At 45.7% G+C, this 15,741-nt stretch overlaps 1 protein-coding gene across 1 annotated transcript in view; it reads left to right on the plus strand.

The window, feature by feature from the left end:
- The window catches only part of EXOSC2 (exosome component 2), a 78,105-nt gene extending 62,970 nt beyond the window's left edge, over nt 1-15,135 (plus strand). The window contains exons 8-9 of the mRNA XM_082263101.1: nt 3,802-3,930; nt 14,991-15,135. Of these exons, the coding sequence (XP_082119227.1) occupies nt 3,802-3,930; nt 14,991-15,062 (201 nt within the window). The 3' untranslated portion in view covers nt 15,063-15,135. The remainder of the gene's footprint in view (nt 1-3,801; nt 3,931-14,990) is intronic.
- Nucleotides 15,136-15,741: the final 606 nt, after the last annotated feature.

Genomic DNA, 15,741 nt, shown 5'->3' on the forward strand with positions numbered 1-15,741 from the left:
AACATAATTCTCAGCTCTGTCCAGCTGCCACACAATTCTCCAGTGGATTTATAACGTAAGTAATAGAGTTCTGTGGCAAAAAGGAATTAGGTGAGAGATACCTTAAAGCCAAGCCCTTCAGTGGTGCTCTGGCATCTCTGACATGGCTTTCATCTTCACTCCGTATTCCTTCCGGGTTCGCGGGCTCTGGCCGAGCTGCAATGATGTCACTCCCACGCATGGGAATTGGGATTGCGGCACAGTGCTCTGAATGGACCGCATACTCAGTATAGCGTCCATTCAGAGCACAGTGCTCATGAACTGGTTAAGTCAACAGCTGCAGGAATAGTGAATATCTCCTAAATGGTGCATGTTTAGGAGATTTTCCTTGTACCTACATTGTTATAGCTCCAAAACAAAGTTGAGATGCTGTAGCACCTTATGCCTGCACTCAGAAACAGAGCCCCCCCATCCACTCATTCCACGGAACTCGAACTTGGCATCATAACTGGCTGAGGCCTTGCTGCCCTATAAGACCAGGGTAGTCTGAAGGTACTGCAAACAGAAAACAAACAAAGGGCGTAACGGCCTAGCCCATTAATTCAATAAAGCCTATATTGGTAATGCGCTAGGCCGGTGCGCCCTTTGTCTGTTTTCGGTTTGCAGTACCTTCAAGCATTGTTATAGGCCTACCTGTAGGTGCAATTCACCAAGTGGAGTTTACTACTGCTTTAACACTCCCTGATTTGAAGCTGCGGGATCACGTGACCGGACTGGAGACCAAATTAAAATAGGTAAGTACGCAAACCATTTTTTATTCTGGTTAGGTAGGAGGAGGGAGAGAACCTTTTAAGAATAGTGAGACTTGGGCTTTTCTTCCACCTTTACCCATTGGTTCACACTTGGAATTGTGTATACATTTGAGTGGCGGCTTCTTTAAAGCTTAGCCACAGGCTTCAACCAAGTAAGTCTTGCTGCCTGGCCCCTTCCTAGAGGTTGTGAAGGAACAAGAGCATGTGACAGTTAAAAACTATAAATAATCCAAAGATAAGTTTCCTAGCTCCTCTATGATTTCTGCGGTTACAATATGTGTTTAGATTGAAGCCCTGATTGCAAGTTTCTAAATATACATCCATATCTATTTCTGTATCATTCCAAAAGGTGAAAAAAAACATAATGCAGAGACTGACTCAAAAAGCGCTGAAGAGGCTATGACCACTAATGTGGACCTAGCATCAAATCAAATTTCACATTAAAGGGTAACTCCACTTTCATGGGGGGAAAAAATAGCAAATTAAGAAAAAATATGGTGTATACAATTGCGACACAAGTCCTATTGTAATTAAATGGTATTAAAAATTACCTTTCCTTTTCAATCTGCAGCCGCTGTAATTTACTGAAAATGCAAAATGGCTACCTGGAGTTCTGTACACAGAATGTATACTGACCACACCCCCAGAAACATCATTTCCTGCTTGTGTTCCTGCTTGTGATTGGTTCACTGATTTTCCCAGAAGTCTGCACTAAGATACCCAGAAGTCTGCACTAAGATACAAGTCAGATTTCTGGCATCCCCTGCAACAAAAATGTCATTTTTGGTGAGATACTCCCAATAGGAACACGTCCAAAGCGATACAGGCCCAGCAGATATACTCATTGGTGCACTGCAGCTGCACAGCTGGTTGATAATTATAAAACCACTCCCATTAGACCCACTCAACGCAGGGGCACAGAGGAACAAACAGTGATTTCTTCAGAATAACAAAAGGTAGGTATGTGCAAAAAAAGTTTGTTATCCTTGCAATGTACATTTTTTTTTTTTTCAACAAAAGTGGAGTTGGGGTCCTTTCACACAAACGATCCGATCAGATCCGCCTGTCAGTTTTTTTAGGCGGATCTGATTGGGGCAGTGGATGTCAGCGGAGACATGTCCGCTGATACCTGCTGCCATCCGCATCCGATCCTGTCTGTGAAATCCAGAAGGATGCAAACCCTATTTTCCATCCTTCCAGGGGATCAGATGAGAGCGGACAGGCGGTCCGCTCTCATCCGATTCCTCATGGAGAGCAGCGGGGCTCTGACACCTCCCTCTCCGAGCAGAGAGGGAGCTGTCACCTGCCTGCTCAGCGGGGATCAGTGTATCGATCCCCCCCACTGAGCAGCTCGGAGTGCGATGGAGCGGACCGTGTGAAAGGAGCCTAACAATTTAAATACATCCTTACTAAATAGTGCTCGTAACATTTTAAAGGTGAACACATTTTGAGGAATTAACAGAGAGGTGCAGGCTTTAGGCCTGCACTACTCCTCTAAGCTGAAAAAATGGAGCAGATCCTTCACCTAATTAACATAAGGGACTTTGTTAATCAGGAGTGACCTACCGTTTAAAGCATAACTCCACTTTTGTTGAGAAAAAAAATATTCCCTTCTACGTGATCTCTGTACATTGCAAGGATTATACCAACTTTGTTGCAGGTTCTTATGCTTTGTTCTGAAGAAATCACGATTTGTTCCTCTGTGCTGAGTGGCTCTAATGGAAGTGGTTTCATAATTATCAACCAGCTGTGCAGCTGCAGAGCACTAATGAGGAAGTCTGCTGGGTCTGCATCCCTTTAGATATGTTCCTATTGGGAGTATCTCTCAAAAAAATACATTTTTGTTGCAAGGGATCCCTGAAATCTGATTGTACTGATTGTAATGTAAACTTCTGTGAAAATCTGTGACCCAATCACACAAGCAGGAAATGTTTCTGGGGGTGTGGTCAGTATACATTCTGTGTACAGAACACCTCCAGGCGGCCATATTGTATTGCATTTCAGAAAATTACAGCAGCTGCAGATTGAAAAGGAAAGGTAATTTTTAATAACATTCAATTACAATATGATTTGTGTCGCAAATGTATACACTATATATTTTTTCTTTGCTATTTGTTTCCCCACGAAAGTAGTTACCTTTTTTAAGGCTCTTTTCACACTAGTGTCCTTTATCTATCTATATTGAAAACTACAACAACACCTTTGTTCATTTTGGAGTGTACCCTGCACCAGTCTGGTCACGAGGGGGGATAGGGGATTGAGAAAATGTTGGCAGTCACTAACTGTAGCTTAAAAGCAATTTATGATAAATTATATAGTTTGACATCAAAAAGTACAGTCATGCAGACCAGTCATTGTAGTGCCTTAAAGCGGAGTTCAGGCCTCAACATTTTTTTTAGATAAAAATACCCCCGGGACAGTCAGGGCTAGTGCATTTCAGCAACGATAGCTAAAAATACCCCCGGGACAGTCAGGGCTAGTGCATTTCAGCAACGATGGCCTCTGAACTGTCCCCGGTTTCACTTACATTTTTAGAAGAAATACTTACCTTGAAAATGTCTTGCCCAGCGCTGCCATCTCAAGTGTGGGCAGCTGAAGCCAGAGCATCCTCTTCGGTGACGTCGAAGTCCCAGAATGCCCTGCTTGTCACTTCCTGTGCAGGTGCGTCATCCCTGCACAGCTTCTGTGCATGCCCAGAAGCTGTTGAGCAGGGAATAACGCGCCTGCACCAGAAGTGACAAGCAGGGCCAGTGCATGCACATTGACTCCTGGGAGCGGTGACGTTCGGCTCCCAGGAGTCAATGCAAGCAGGAAGAGATGGCGTGGGCCGCGGCCGCAGAGGGAGGAAGGTAAGTATATTTTCTTTAATAACAAGGTAAGTAAATGATAAATTTAAATCCAATTCTTTTTCAGCTACATTACAGCAAGCGAATGGTGTAAAGTCGATTTTAAGGCCGGAACTTGGCTTTAGGAACACAGGATTTAAACCTTTTTTTCCTTTCTTTTTCAGCCTGTATCATTATCTGACCGGGAAGTGATTTCACGGCTGAGAAATTGCATCCTGGCACTAGTTGCTCAGAAGATGTTACTGTATGACACCAGTATCCTGTACTGCTATGAAGCATCTTTAACCCATCAGGTGCGTCAAATACACAGTCTCTGCCCTGCTCAGAACCATACACTCATCTTTTACATCTGTGGCTGTGAAATGTTAAAGGGGGACTAAGTCCAGCTGTTTCCTATTAGTTATTTTGGTCACTATTTTCCTGTACAATTTTATAAATATATTTTTTCCTTGCAGGCAGTTGTTGATCCTGTCTGTGCACCCCAAACGGCATGGCTGATTTACCACTGGGATTTCAGTTCTTTGGATTTATGTTTATTAACTTAGTTACAGTTACGTAGTTAGGTTGAAAAAAGACACAAGTTCATCCAGCGGCTCGTATGCCCCCACCATTACTTCCCAGAAGTCTACCTGACTTATATGTGCTGTCTAAACACGTGCCCCTCCTATTACTTTTGTGTGTGCATTTGCGCCACTAGAGGATGCAGATTTATTGGTTGAGCCGTATGAACTTGTCTTTTTTTCAACCTGACTAACTATGTAACTGTGTGTGATTTGAAGCAGGGCTCCACCCAAAAGGGAGGGAAGCTCCACTTGTCTGCCTCCTTCCACATTTGGCACCTTTTGTGGGAGGGAGAGAGGGAGTAAGTGCCTGGTTATGACAAGTACCCTTTTCCATTTCAAGCTCGGTTCACCCCTTCCCCCGCCAGCGGCCCATTAACAAAGCGCAGCGGGCTTCGCATATGTACAGTAGGAACCCGGCAGTGACGCTGAAAGGCTTCACTGCCAGTTTCCCTTAGTCAAAATGGTGGCCCTGGCACCCTATAGCCGACTGAAAAATCGGCTTGGGTGAGGACACCGCTGGATTCCTGGACAGGTAAGTGCCCTAATAGGTCAGAGTGGGACTCTAAAGTGCGCTTAGGTTTACTGTACCTCCTTTCCAGGAAGCATCCTTGCCGACATCTCAGGCCGGGTCCTGTATCGCATCTTGATTGGTCATTCTGGAGAGGCTCCTGCACAGGCACACAGGATTTAAAGTGTAATTCCAGTCAAAAGCTAACTAAGCTTAAATCTACTCCCACCCTAATTCTAAGCCTATTCTATCTTCCCTGTCAAGGTAAGATGTCTATACTTTCCTATTCTGAAGTTGCTGTGATCAGGTCACATGATCTCCCCAGCAGCGACGAGAACACTGACAACGGCTGCAGAGCCTCTGTAATGACATCACCCAAAGGCTTACAATGGGGCAGCCTTCATTGTCTGTCTCTCCTCTACATTGAAGCCAGTGCTTGGACCAGATCATGTAACTACATTGCAGCAACTGCAGAATAGGTAAGTATTGACCTCTTTCCTATTACAGGGTAGATAAAATAGGCTTAGAATGGGGGTGAGAGCAGGTTTAGGCTTAGTTAGGTTTTGACTTGATGTAAACTTTAATCCTGGCACCAAGGCTTGTGGACAATGTTGAATGAATTGCTCGTGTGCAGTTCAGTATACGTTTTGGAGAAACATTGCTGGCAGGCAGGAGAGAAACCTAAATTGCAGAAGAACATAGTCTTTTTTTCAGTAAAAGCCTACCTGCCGGCATTGTTTCTGTTGTAAGGCTATAGTTGCTCTTAAAGTAATACTAAAGGTAATAAAAAAAAAAAACAAACATGTTATACTTACCTGTTCTTAGGTTTTGCATAGATCAGCCCCGATCCTCCTCCTTATGTCCCCTGCCGGCGCTCCTGGCTCCTCCCCCTTGCCGAGTGGACCCATAGCAAGCCTCTTGCTATGAGGGCACTTAGGCGTGCTCGCTCCCAAGCCGCCTCTGCATGTCCATAAGCTCAGCCCCGCCCCCTGTTCCTTCCTCACTGACTGTGATTGACGACAGCAGAAGCCAATGGCTTCTGCTGCCATCTTTAAACCAATGAGGAGGCAGAGAACAAGGAGAGCAGCTGATCATTGTGTTCTGGTGGGTCAGAACACAATAGCACAGGGGGTGGATGGCCACACTAACCTTGCTCGTGTTAGTACGGCAATCTGTCAATTTTTTTTATTTATTTGTTATTTAGCCCGCTGGGTTGAAACGAAAAATAACTTCTCATGTGTGAGCCACATTAGAAGAAAGAAAAAAGCAGCAAATTCTATAAATGAATCCTAATATTTTATATACACTCTATAGTTTATGGCAGGCTCATGCTCACAAGTGGTGTAAAGCCCACTGACATCTGAAAAATAACTTATATCACAACGCTGCCAAATATATAACCTATAGCTTTAACTAATAAAATAAAAAAAAAAACTTAATACAACTGCTTATTTGTTTGTGGGGTGACAAGGAGTACCTCCTATTGGAAATGAATGTAAGGGGCCCAGAAATGGGGGGGGGGGGGGGAAGGACCACAGGAGTGTCAAAATCCTGGGAGGGATAACCATAACATCCACAAAAAATGCGGTTCATATTCCTCAGAGTGCGGGAACACAGGAGGGGGGTCATGGAGTCTTCACCGAGCATCGTTGCATTAAAGCACTGATCATATTGATCACTTTTATTATTTTTAGAAATGTAATAAAAAGGGGATTTCTCTGTCGCTCATTGACAGACGTAGTCTTCTTGATTCACAAGAACTGGGTTATGTTGTCTCCGCAGGAGCAGGACTAGGCAGAAAGAAAAAACGTTCTGGCTCCACCTTAGGGGCAGTCCCTGAGGGTATATCCTCCCTCTCTCTGCTACAAGGCATCAGTTTTTTTCTGTCTAGTCAGGAGTAAGGACCTAAGTTCCTTGCTGGGATCTTTTTGGTCCTGGCAAGATTTTTTCTTTAGAAAAAATATTTTTTAGGTAGTTTTCTCCAGTGTTTTTTTTTTCCTGTGAGATCTTCAAGCAAAAACGCCGGACTGGGCGACACTGGTGGTCACCCCAGCCGGCCTACGAGCGCGCGCAGACCATTGCATTGCGCTTGGTCGGCCGCGACACATTCAAGTAAGTATGCGGGGCCGGGCGACGGGCTGGATGTTGAGATCCAGTGGTCACCCCGGTTTCTGCCTACGAGCGCGTGCAGACCAGAGCTCCGCGCTGGGTCGGCCGGGACGGAGTCCCATTGGAGGGACTGACCTTGCGAGTTAAAAGTCTCGCTTGGACGCCAGGAACCAGAGAGTCGAGGCGTCCGGAGTGGTCCACAACCCCCCACCCCGGTGGAGAGGGTATTGTGAAGAGAGGGTGCCTGTCGGTTCGGTATGGTGAGTAAACGTTCCCTTTTTTCCTCGTTATGAGGCAGTATGAATTATGGGCCCCTCCATACATGGTCAGTATATATCTGACACTAAAAGTCCCCCTTGTAAATACAGTATGTGTTTGGTGGGAAGTGGACTTGGTTTGAGAGCTAACACTCTACCCAGGAGACTGTAGTATTACAGCAGACATAGGAGGTATAATCCTACCTTAATTGTAGTGTACCTCCTGCAGATAGATAAACCGCCACTTGGCAGAGATGCAGGTGGATGTGCTGGGAAAAACGATTTTGGCGGTCCGCCGCCATTTTGCCGTAGACCAGGTGCATGTATGTCCTCAGGTCACGCCGGCCGCCATGTTTTTGGAGTCTATTGTCTCCTGTATGGGGGCGGCCATGTTTGATGAGCCCAGCTACCTCGTGGAGAGCTGGGAACGCCGGAAGGCGTACACAGGGGGCGGAGCCACGTCCTTCTACCCGGGAAAACGAACACAGCTCTTTCCAGTCTGTAAAAGACAGACGCTGACTGCAGTTGGTTGGAAACTTCTCTGCATCGGGTGGTGAGCCTTGGGGCTCCCTCTCTCTCTGTGGGGATCGAGAAGCAGGTACTCTGAGGGGCGCTATTGCGCTAGGGGGAGACACATAAAAAAAAAAAAAAAAAAGTTTTTTGTTTTTTCTGGCAGAGGTGTCTTGAATTAACATGGACCCTGCCACTCATGTATCTCCTCCGGATCCCCTCGAGGTGTCTGCAGGATCCTCCAGCACCCCACTGACGGTTGAATCATTGTCAGCTATTATGGAAACTTTTGTGTCCCGGGTGGAAGTGGCTTGTCAGGGACAGGGCGCAAGAAAGCGACCCCCGCCTAACCCCTTATTATCTGAAACTTCGGATTCAGACTCTGAGCCTATTTCTGCAGTTGCAGGTACTTCATCTGGGATTGGTGTCTCGGGTACTGTCTCTTCAGACAGTGAGGAGGATGTTTCGGCATCAGCCATAGCCCGAGAGGAAGCGTTGGTAAACGCACTAATTGTATCTGTTCAAGAAACCTTAAGATTACAGGGTATTCCGTCGGAAATAGCTGAAACTGAAATCCCTTTTGGGACTAAAAAACGCATGAAAGTGGCGAAGGTTTTTCCATTGCCCAAATGTTTTGGCAATCCAATCAAAGAAGAATGGAGTCTGCCAAAACGCACCTCTGCTATTTCTAAACGCATTAACAGGCGTTATCCGTTTGAGGAAACCCTCATTAAGAAATGGACAGAACCACCTGTGGTGGATTCACCAATTGCTAGATTGAATAAAGCCACGGTTATTCCTCTAGAAGACGCTCCGTCTTTTAAAGATCCAGTGGATCGCAAGATAGAAGCTATGTCTCGCACCATGTTTTCCTTGATTGGATCAGCTTTCAGACCAATAATTATTGGTCTGGTTTCGCAGACTGTAACTGAATGGACCAAGTGGTTACGCCGGGACTTAGAAGAGGTCCCTCAGGCGGTATCAGATTTGTTGGAACAAATGATACAGGGGTTACAGTTTGTGTGTGATGCGGCGTTAGACGCCACTCCATTATTGGCGCGAGCATCAGTTTCAGCAGTGGTTCTCAGGCGTACACTGTGGCTAAAAGGTTGGTTAGCCGACCAAGGTTCCCAAAAAAGCATTAGCTAATATCCCCTTTTTAGGAGAGCGTCTATTTGGAGCCGACTTAGATGAGATCATTAAGGATCTCACGGGTGGAAAGAGCACCTTTTTACCGCAAAATGTTAAGGGTAAAGGAACTCGTCAAAGACGAGGGCCTTCTTTCTCTGCTCACAAAAAGTTTTTTCGTCCCGCGGGTGAAAAAATTAAGTCCTCCAAAGCTCCTTCAGGAGGCTTCAGGGGACGTTGGTCGGGCAAGCAAAAGCCCGCCCCCTCCAGACCTGAAGATAAATCGTCCAAAGCCTGAAGGTGCGCCCCCACCCATAATTGGGGTTGAGGGACGTCTTCGCCGGTTCCCGGATCCATGGCTTTCCAGAATCCCGGACAAGTGGGTTTGCGAAGTCATAAGGTCAGGGTACAAGATCGAGTTTCGATCTCTCCCACCGGCGCGATTCTTCCCTTCCAATATCCGACTATCCCCGGATCGTTTAGAAGATCTGCGGAGAGCAGTCACGGATTTACTACAACAAGGAGTGGTAGTCCACGTTCCTTGGACAGAACGTTTTCAAGGGTTTTATTCAAACCTATTTACAATACCCAGGAAAGAGGGCAAAGTGCGTCCAATTCTGGACTTAAGGGCACTCAATTCCTTTCTCAACATAAGGAAATTCAAGATGGAATCCATTCGCACAGTAGCAGCCTTCCTGCATCCAGGGGATGTCCTAGCGTCCATAGACATCAAGGACGCCTATCTTCACATTCCCATTTTCGCAGGACATCAGCGGTTTCTACGCTTTTCCGTAGAAGAGAACCACTATCAGTTTGTGGCGTTACCTTTCGGTCTCGCCACGGCTCCTCGGGTCTTCACGAAGGTGTTGGCCCCAATGTTGGCACTACTGCGCCAAAGAGGCATATCGATTCTAGGTTACCTAGACGATCTCCTGCTTCATGCAGAGTCTCCTCAGACCCTGCTACAAAACATAGAAATTACTATAATTTCTTTACAGGAATTCGGGTGGCTGGTGAACCAGCAAAAGTCATTTCTGGTTCCCACACAGAGGCTCGAATATCTGGGTCTAATTCTAGACACAGTCAGGTCAAGAGTTTTCCTTCCGGTAGGGAAACTCCGGAAGATTCAATCAGCAGTCCAGTTGTTACTATCCAACAGCTGGTCTTCTCTTCGAACTTGCATGAGGGTTCTGGGATTGATGGTGGCTTCCTTCGAAGCAGTCCCATTTGCCCAGTCCCATACCTGAATTCTTCAGCAAGAGTTTCTTCTCAGATGGAATCGGAATCCGGAATCCCTGGACAATCGTATCTGATTGAGCAAACAGACCAGAGAGTCTCTGGTCTGGTGGCTTCGGTCTCCGATGCTCAGCCAGGGAAAGTCATTTCTGCCAATATATTGGACGATAGTGACCACGGATGCCAGTCTATCCGGATGGGGAGGAATTCTAGGTCAGTTATCTGTCCAGGGACTTTGGTCCCTGGAAGAATCCAGGTTGCCGATAAATGTATTGGAACTGAGAGCGATCAAACTTTGTCTGATTCACTGGACCGAGCAGCTCCAGGGCAGCCCGGTTCGGATCCAGTCGGACAACGCCACGGCCGTGGCTTATGTCAATCACCAGGGGGGCACCAAGAGTGTCCGAGCGGCCAAAGAAGTGGCTTGCATTCTTCGCTGGGCGGAACGATTTGTTCCAGCTATCTCTGCGGTGTTCATTCCGGGGGTGGAGAATTGGCAGGCAGATTATCTCAGCCGTCAGACTCTGGATTAGGGGGAATGGTCCCTCCATCCAGAAGTTTTCCACCAGTTGTGCCTACGGTGGGGCACCCCGGATGTGGATCTGTTGGCATCACGATTCAACAGGAAAGTACAGAGATTCGTGGCTCGCTCCCGCGATCCTCTAGCAGAGACCGCAGACGCACTGATCGCCCCGTGGGGGCAATACCAGCTAATGTATGCCTTCCCTCCTCTCGGGTTACTGCCAAGACTTCTTCGCAGGATAGAGGAGGAAGGAATTCCAGTAATCCTGGTAGCTCCGGACTGGCCTCGCCGAGCTTGGTACGCTGACGTGGTCAGACTGGTGGCGGACGTCCCGTGGAGACTTCCTCTCAGGGAGGATCTACTGTCTCAGGGACCGATCTTCCATCCTGCTTTACGATCGCTGGCTTTAACGGCCTGGCTATTGAGACCCAGGTGCTGAAGGACAAGGGATTGTCAGCTTCAGTTATTCCTACTCTAGTTAAAGCTAGGAAATCGACTTCCAGAAAGATTTATCATCGTACATGGAAGTCCTACATTGCATGGTTTGAACCTCTGGGGTTCCGTCCACGGTCTTATTCGGTTAGCCGAATATTAGCTTTTCTGCAACAAGGGGTTGAGCAGAAACTGGCCTTGAGCACTATCAAGGGTCAGGTCTCAGCATTAGCTATCTTCTTTCAGAAGCCTTTGGCTACTCATTCCTTGGTGCGGAATTTCATCCAGGGGGTGCGACATCTGGCTCCGCCAGTGCGCGCGCCGTTACCACCCTGGGATCTTAATTTAGTATTGTCGGTTCTTCAGAAACCTCCCTTTGAAGATATTAGGGAGATTCCTCTACCTACGTTGTCCCAGAAGGTGGCCTTCTTGGTGGCTATCACTTCTGCACGCAGGGTGTCAGAACTGGCCGCTTTATCTTGTCGTTCCCCATATCTGGTGGTTCATAGAGATAAGGTGGTTCTTCGTCCGAATCCATCCTTCCTACCAAAAGTGGTTTCAGAATTTCATCTGAATGAAGAAATTGTATTACCTTCCCTGTGTCCTAAGCCCAGTCATCCTCGGGAGTTTGCTTTACACTCCTTGGATGTGGTGCGGGCGATCAGGGTATACTTGAAAACGACAGACTCGTTTCGCAAGACGGATTCACTTTTTGTGATCCCGGATGGACCCAAAAAGGGGTTGCCTGCATCTGCCGCGACTATTTCCAAATGGATCAGACAGACGGTGGTACAAGCTTATTCTATTAAGGGTCGGGAGCCCCCGTTCCCTGTTAAGGCGCACTCCACTCGGGCACTTAGTGCGTCATGGGCCTTTCGCCATCAGGCGTCAGTGGTCCAGGTGTGCAAGGCGGCTACCTGGTCGTCGGTGCATACCTTTACAAAACATTATAAAGTTGATGTAATGGCATCGTCTGATGCCTCGTTTGGCCGCAAGGTTTTGCAGGCCGCCATTTGAGAAGACCAGTGGTCTGCCTCGAGGGTTTTTTTCCGTTGGAAATTTTCATTTGAGTCTCATTCTTTGTTTATAATGAGCCTTTAAAACTTCTAGTTTGGCACCGGTTCGGCCTTCTAGATTGGATTTTGATTTCGGTCAATCCCACCCCTCATTTGTGGCACTGCTTCTGGATGTCCCAGTTCTTGTGAATCAAGAAGACTACGTCTGTCAATGAGCGACAGAGAAAATCGGATTTTTGTAAGATCTTACCGTAAAATCCTTTTCTCTTAGCTCATTGACAGACGTAGTACCCGCCCCTCTATCATTGAGTTGGGTTGGGTTAAATTCTCTGTTGCTGCTTTGTGACAGAACTGATGCCTTGTAGCAGAGAGAGGGAGGATATACCCTCAGGGACTGCCCCTAAGGTGGAGCCAGAACGTTTTTTCTTTCTGCCTAGTCCTGCTCCTGCGGAGACAACATAACCCAGTTCTTGTGAATCAAGAAGACTACGTCTGTCAATGAGCTAAGAGAAAAGGATTTTACGGTAAGATCTTACAAAAATCAGATTTTTCCACGTAAATAACTGGATATTCACATGTAATTTGATGCATTGTATAGAAGTGTGATTGTATACTACTTTAACTTTTTTTTTTTTTTTTTTTTTTTTAAATTTAGGTTATATATTAAGCTGCTCTGTGATATACATGGTTCTTTAGCAAATAATGCAGGTCTGGACCTCCTGTTTCAAAAAAAAAAAAAGTTTAATATCAGTTTAATTCTTGTTGTAAGAAACCAGCTGTTTACAGAGCTGAATAACTTAAGCTGAAATGTGCAGGAAGAGAGCTGGTAATCCTTTGTCATCGCTTTACTTCATATGAAATGTTTGTTCAGGAAACAGATTGTATGTATTGTATAGCACAAATGGCCTTAGTGCCGGTTCACACTAGTACGACTTGTCAGGCGACTTGGTCAGCCTGGCAAGTCGTGCACCGTTGCGGTCCATTGTGTGGTACAGGACCGGTTCTAACAGGAGCGACATAAGTCGCTCCGACTTAGAAAAAGGGTCCTGTACTACTTCGGGGCGACTTGCATAGACATTCATTTTATGAAGTCTGTGCAAGTCGCGCAGAAGTCACTGTGCACGCGACTTCACAGGTTGCCCCCTAAGTCGGATCGCCATAGTGTGAACCAACATTTAAACTCATTGGTTTAAAAACATTAATTAAACCATTGTTACAGATTAAATATATTAATTGGGGTCAGAAAGCAAAAGAATAGGAAATGGTCCTTGTAGCATTAGACTACTGCGATTTCATGTGCCTCTACTCCACCCGCAAGGCTGTAATGAAGATTTAAAGCGGCTCTTTAGTAATTTTTAATTAAATCCTCTGCCCTTGTTGTTTTAACTTTGGATAGTAAAACATTTTTTTTCTGCCAGTAAATACCTTCTACAGCCCACTTCCTCTTTCTTGTCTGGCAATTAGCCTAGGCCAGTGATGGTAAACCTTGGCACCCCAGATGTTTTGGAACTACATTTCCCATGATGCTCCACTACACTGCAGAGTGCATGAGCATCATGGGAAGTATAGTTCCAAAACATCTGGGGTGCCGAAGTTCGCCATCACTTGCCTAGGTTAAAAACATCATGCACAGCTCTCTCTCTCTCGAGTTTGCCAGCAAGGGAAGAGGGGTGAGTCATAGGAGGGCCAATGAGAGCTGCAGAGCTGGAGGGGGCTGGATGAGGGCGGAGATATTAGGAGACTGCAGAGATCCATGAGTTTTCTTCAAGAGGAGAAATGCGCATACAAGCAATAGTGTGTGTGTGTGTATATGTATGTATGTGTATATATATATATATATATATATATATAATAGACCAATATGTTTTTTTTCAGGGCCGATACCGATATTTTGGTCACAACGTAACGGACGATATTTTGTACATTTAAAATTTTGAAAAATAAGACAATTTTTGACACAAATCTGATACTGAACATGTTAATTTTTGTTTAATGCTTAATGGCTGGCTTGCTGGCACCCTGTGGTGGGTGTCTGGCTCCCTGTGGTAGGTGGGTGGCTGGCTGGCTGTTTGGCACCCTGTGGTGGCTGGCTGGCTGGCTGTTTGGCACCCTGTGGTGGCTGGCTGGCTGGCTGTTTGGCACCCTGTGGTGGCTGGCTGGCTGTTTGGCACCCTGTGGTGGCTGGCTGGCTGGCTGTTTGGCACCCTGTGGTGGCTGGCTGGGACCGGGCCTGTGGGCAGCTGGCTCGCTGGTACAGTGCCTGTGGGTGACTGGCTGGCACTGGGCTGCTGTTGGTGGGTGTATGGCTGTGATACACTCCCACGAGACTAGCCCCGACTCCAGACGAGGCTGTCCAAGGCGAGGGAGGTGGCCTAAGAATGACGTCACAAAACTATCGGCAATATTGGCCAGTTCCGGGGCCGATACTGTTATATATCGGGGAAACCGCATATCGGCCACCAATAATCGGTCTCTTCCTAGTATGTGTGTATATATATATATATATATATATATATATATATATATATATATATATATATATATATATATATATATATATATATATATATATATATATATATATATATATATATATATATATATATATATTAATGTGTGTGCCTCTGTGTAAATCCAGGAAGTGGACAGGCAGCAGCTTCAGCTGCCCACAGTTAAAATGGCTGCAGCCAGATTTAGTGGAGGGAGATTTCTGCAGCAGATTTGGTAAGTACAGAATCACAGTACATACAAAATATGCAAAGTGGTTGGAGGGAAGCTTCAGAATAGCAAATTTGTTGCTACAAATTATGTGATCAGACTGCAGTTTTCTTTAACTCTCTCTGTGGAGATCCTGTGTGTGTGTGTGTGTGTGTGTTTTTTATTTTCTTTTTTAATTGTATAGAATTGATAGTCTGGGCGAAATGAGAATAAAAGTGCCTAGAGAAGAAGCTGGCATATGACTTCATTTGCTAGTGACCATGCAAGATTTTATTATTCCTTGGGAGATCTTAGTCTTTGAAGCTCGTTATTGCTGAACATTGTAATAGAGCGCTCCTTCCTTCACATTGCAGATTAAGGACCTCCTGAAGACCGAGGTAATGGAAGACATAGTGATGGAGACCAGGCAGCGTCTTGCGTACTAGGAAGGCTAATCCAAGAGTCTCAGAGTCTTCGCTACAGAACAAACTGTTGGAAAAAAGAGCTTGCAGTGCAGATTGGGAGGCTGCCTTGACGAAGTCCGCATTTGCATTAAAAACTGCTGAATCAAGCATTCCACACCTGTCATAAATGAATCGTTTGGTTGCAATTACAGGTAGAGAGGAAGACACTGCGAGTTCCTAATTAAAACAGCACCCCGTAGAAAAAGGCAGGTGTTTTCTGCTCAGCAGCGGTTCATAGTTTGTATGAATATGGTTACAAAACAATTTACACACACCGCAGGGAAGGAAAGCCTGTTGCTCATAGCAGCCAATCTGATTTTTGCTTTAATTCTGATATGTATTTAGATGGCATCTGGAATTGGGTTGCTGTGACCTGCATTGTTTTCTGCAGGTTTTGTAAATGAACCTTGTTATCTTACTGCACCCCCCAAACTCCAGGTATCCTCACCAAAAGTTGTATTTTTTCCCCCAAATTCCAGGTATCCTCCCTAAAAGTTGTATTTTTTTTTCGGATTTTTGTTTTTTTAAGTAAAATATTTCTTTTGCTAAGATACATGTGTTGTGATTTATTTGTTAGGAGAATATTGGTAGTTCTAATTTATTTTCTGATGTGCACGCTTGTCCTTGGTCATTGTTTCAAAGTAATGAAGCCAGAGACAGC

This window comes from Pelophylax lessonae (genome assembly GCF_965119305.1).
Source record: "Pelophylax lessonae genome assembly, chromosome: 7".
NCBI lineage: Eukaryota > Metazoa > Chordata > Amphibia > Anura > Ranidae > Pelophylax > Pelophylax lessonae.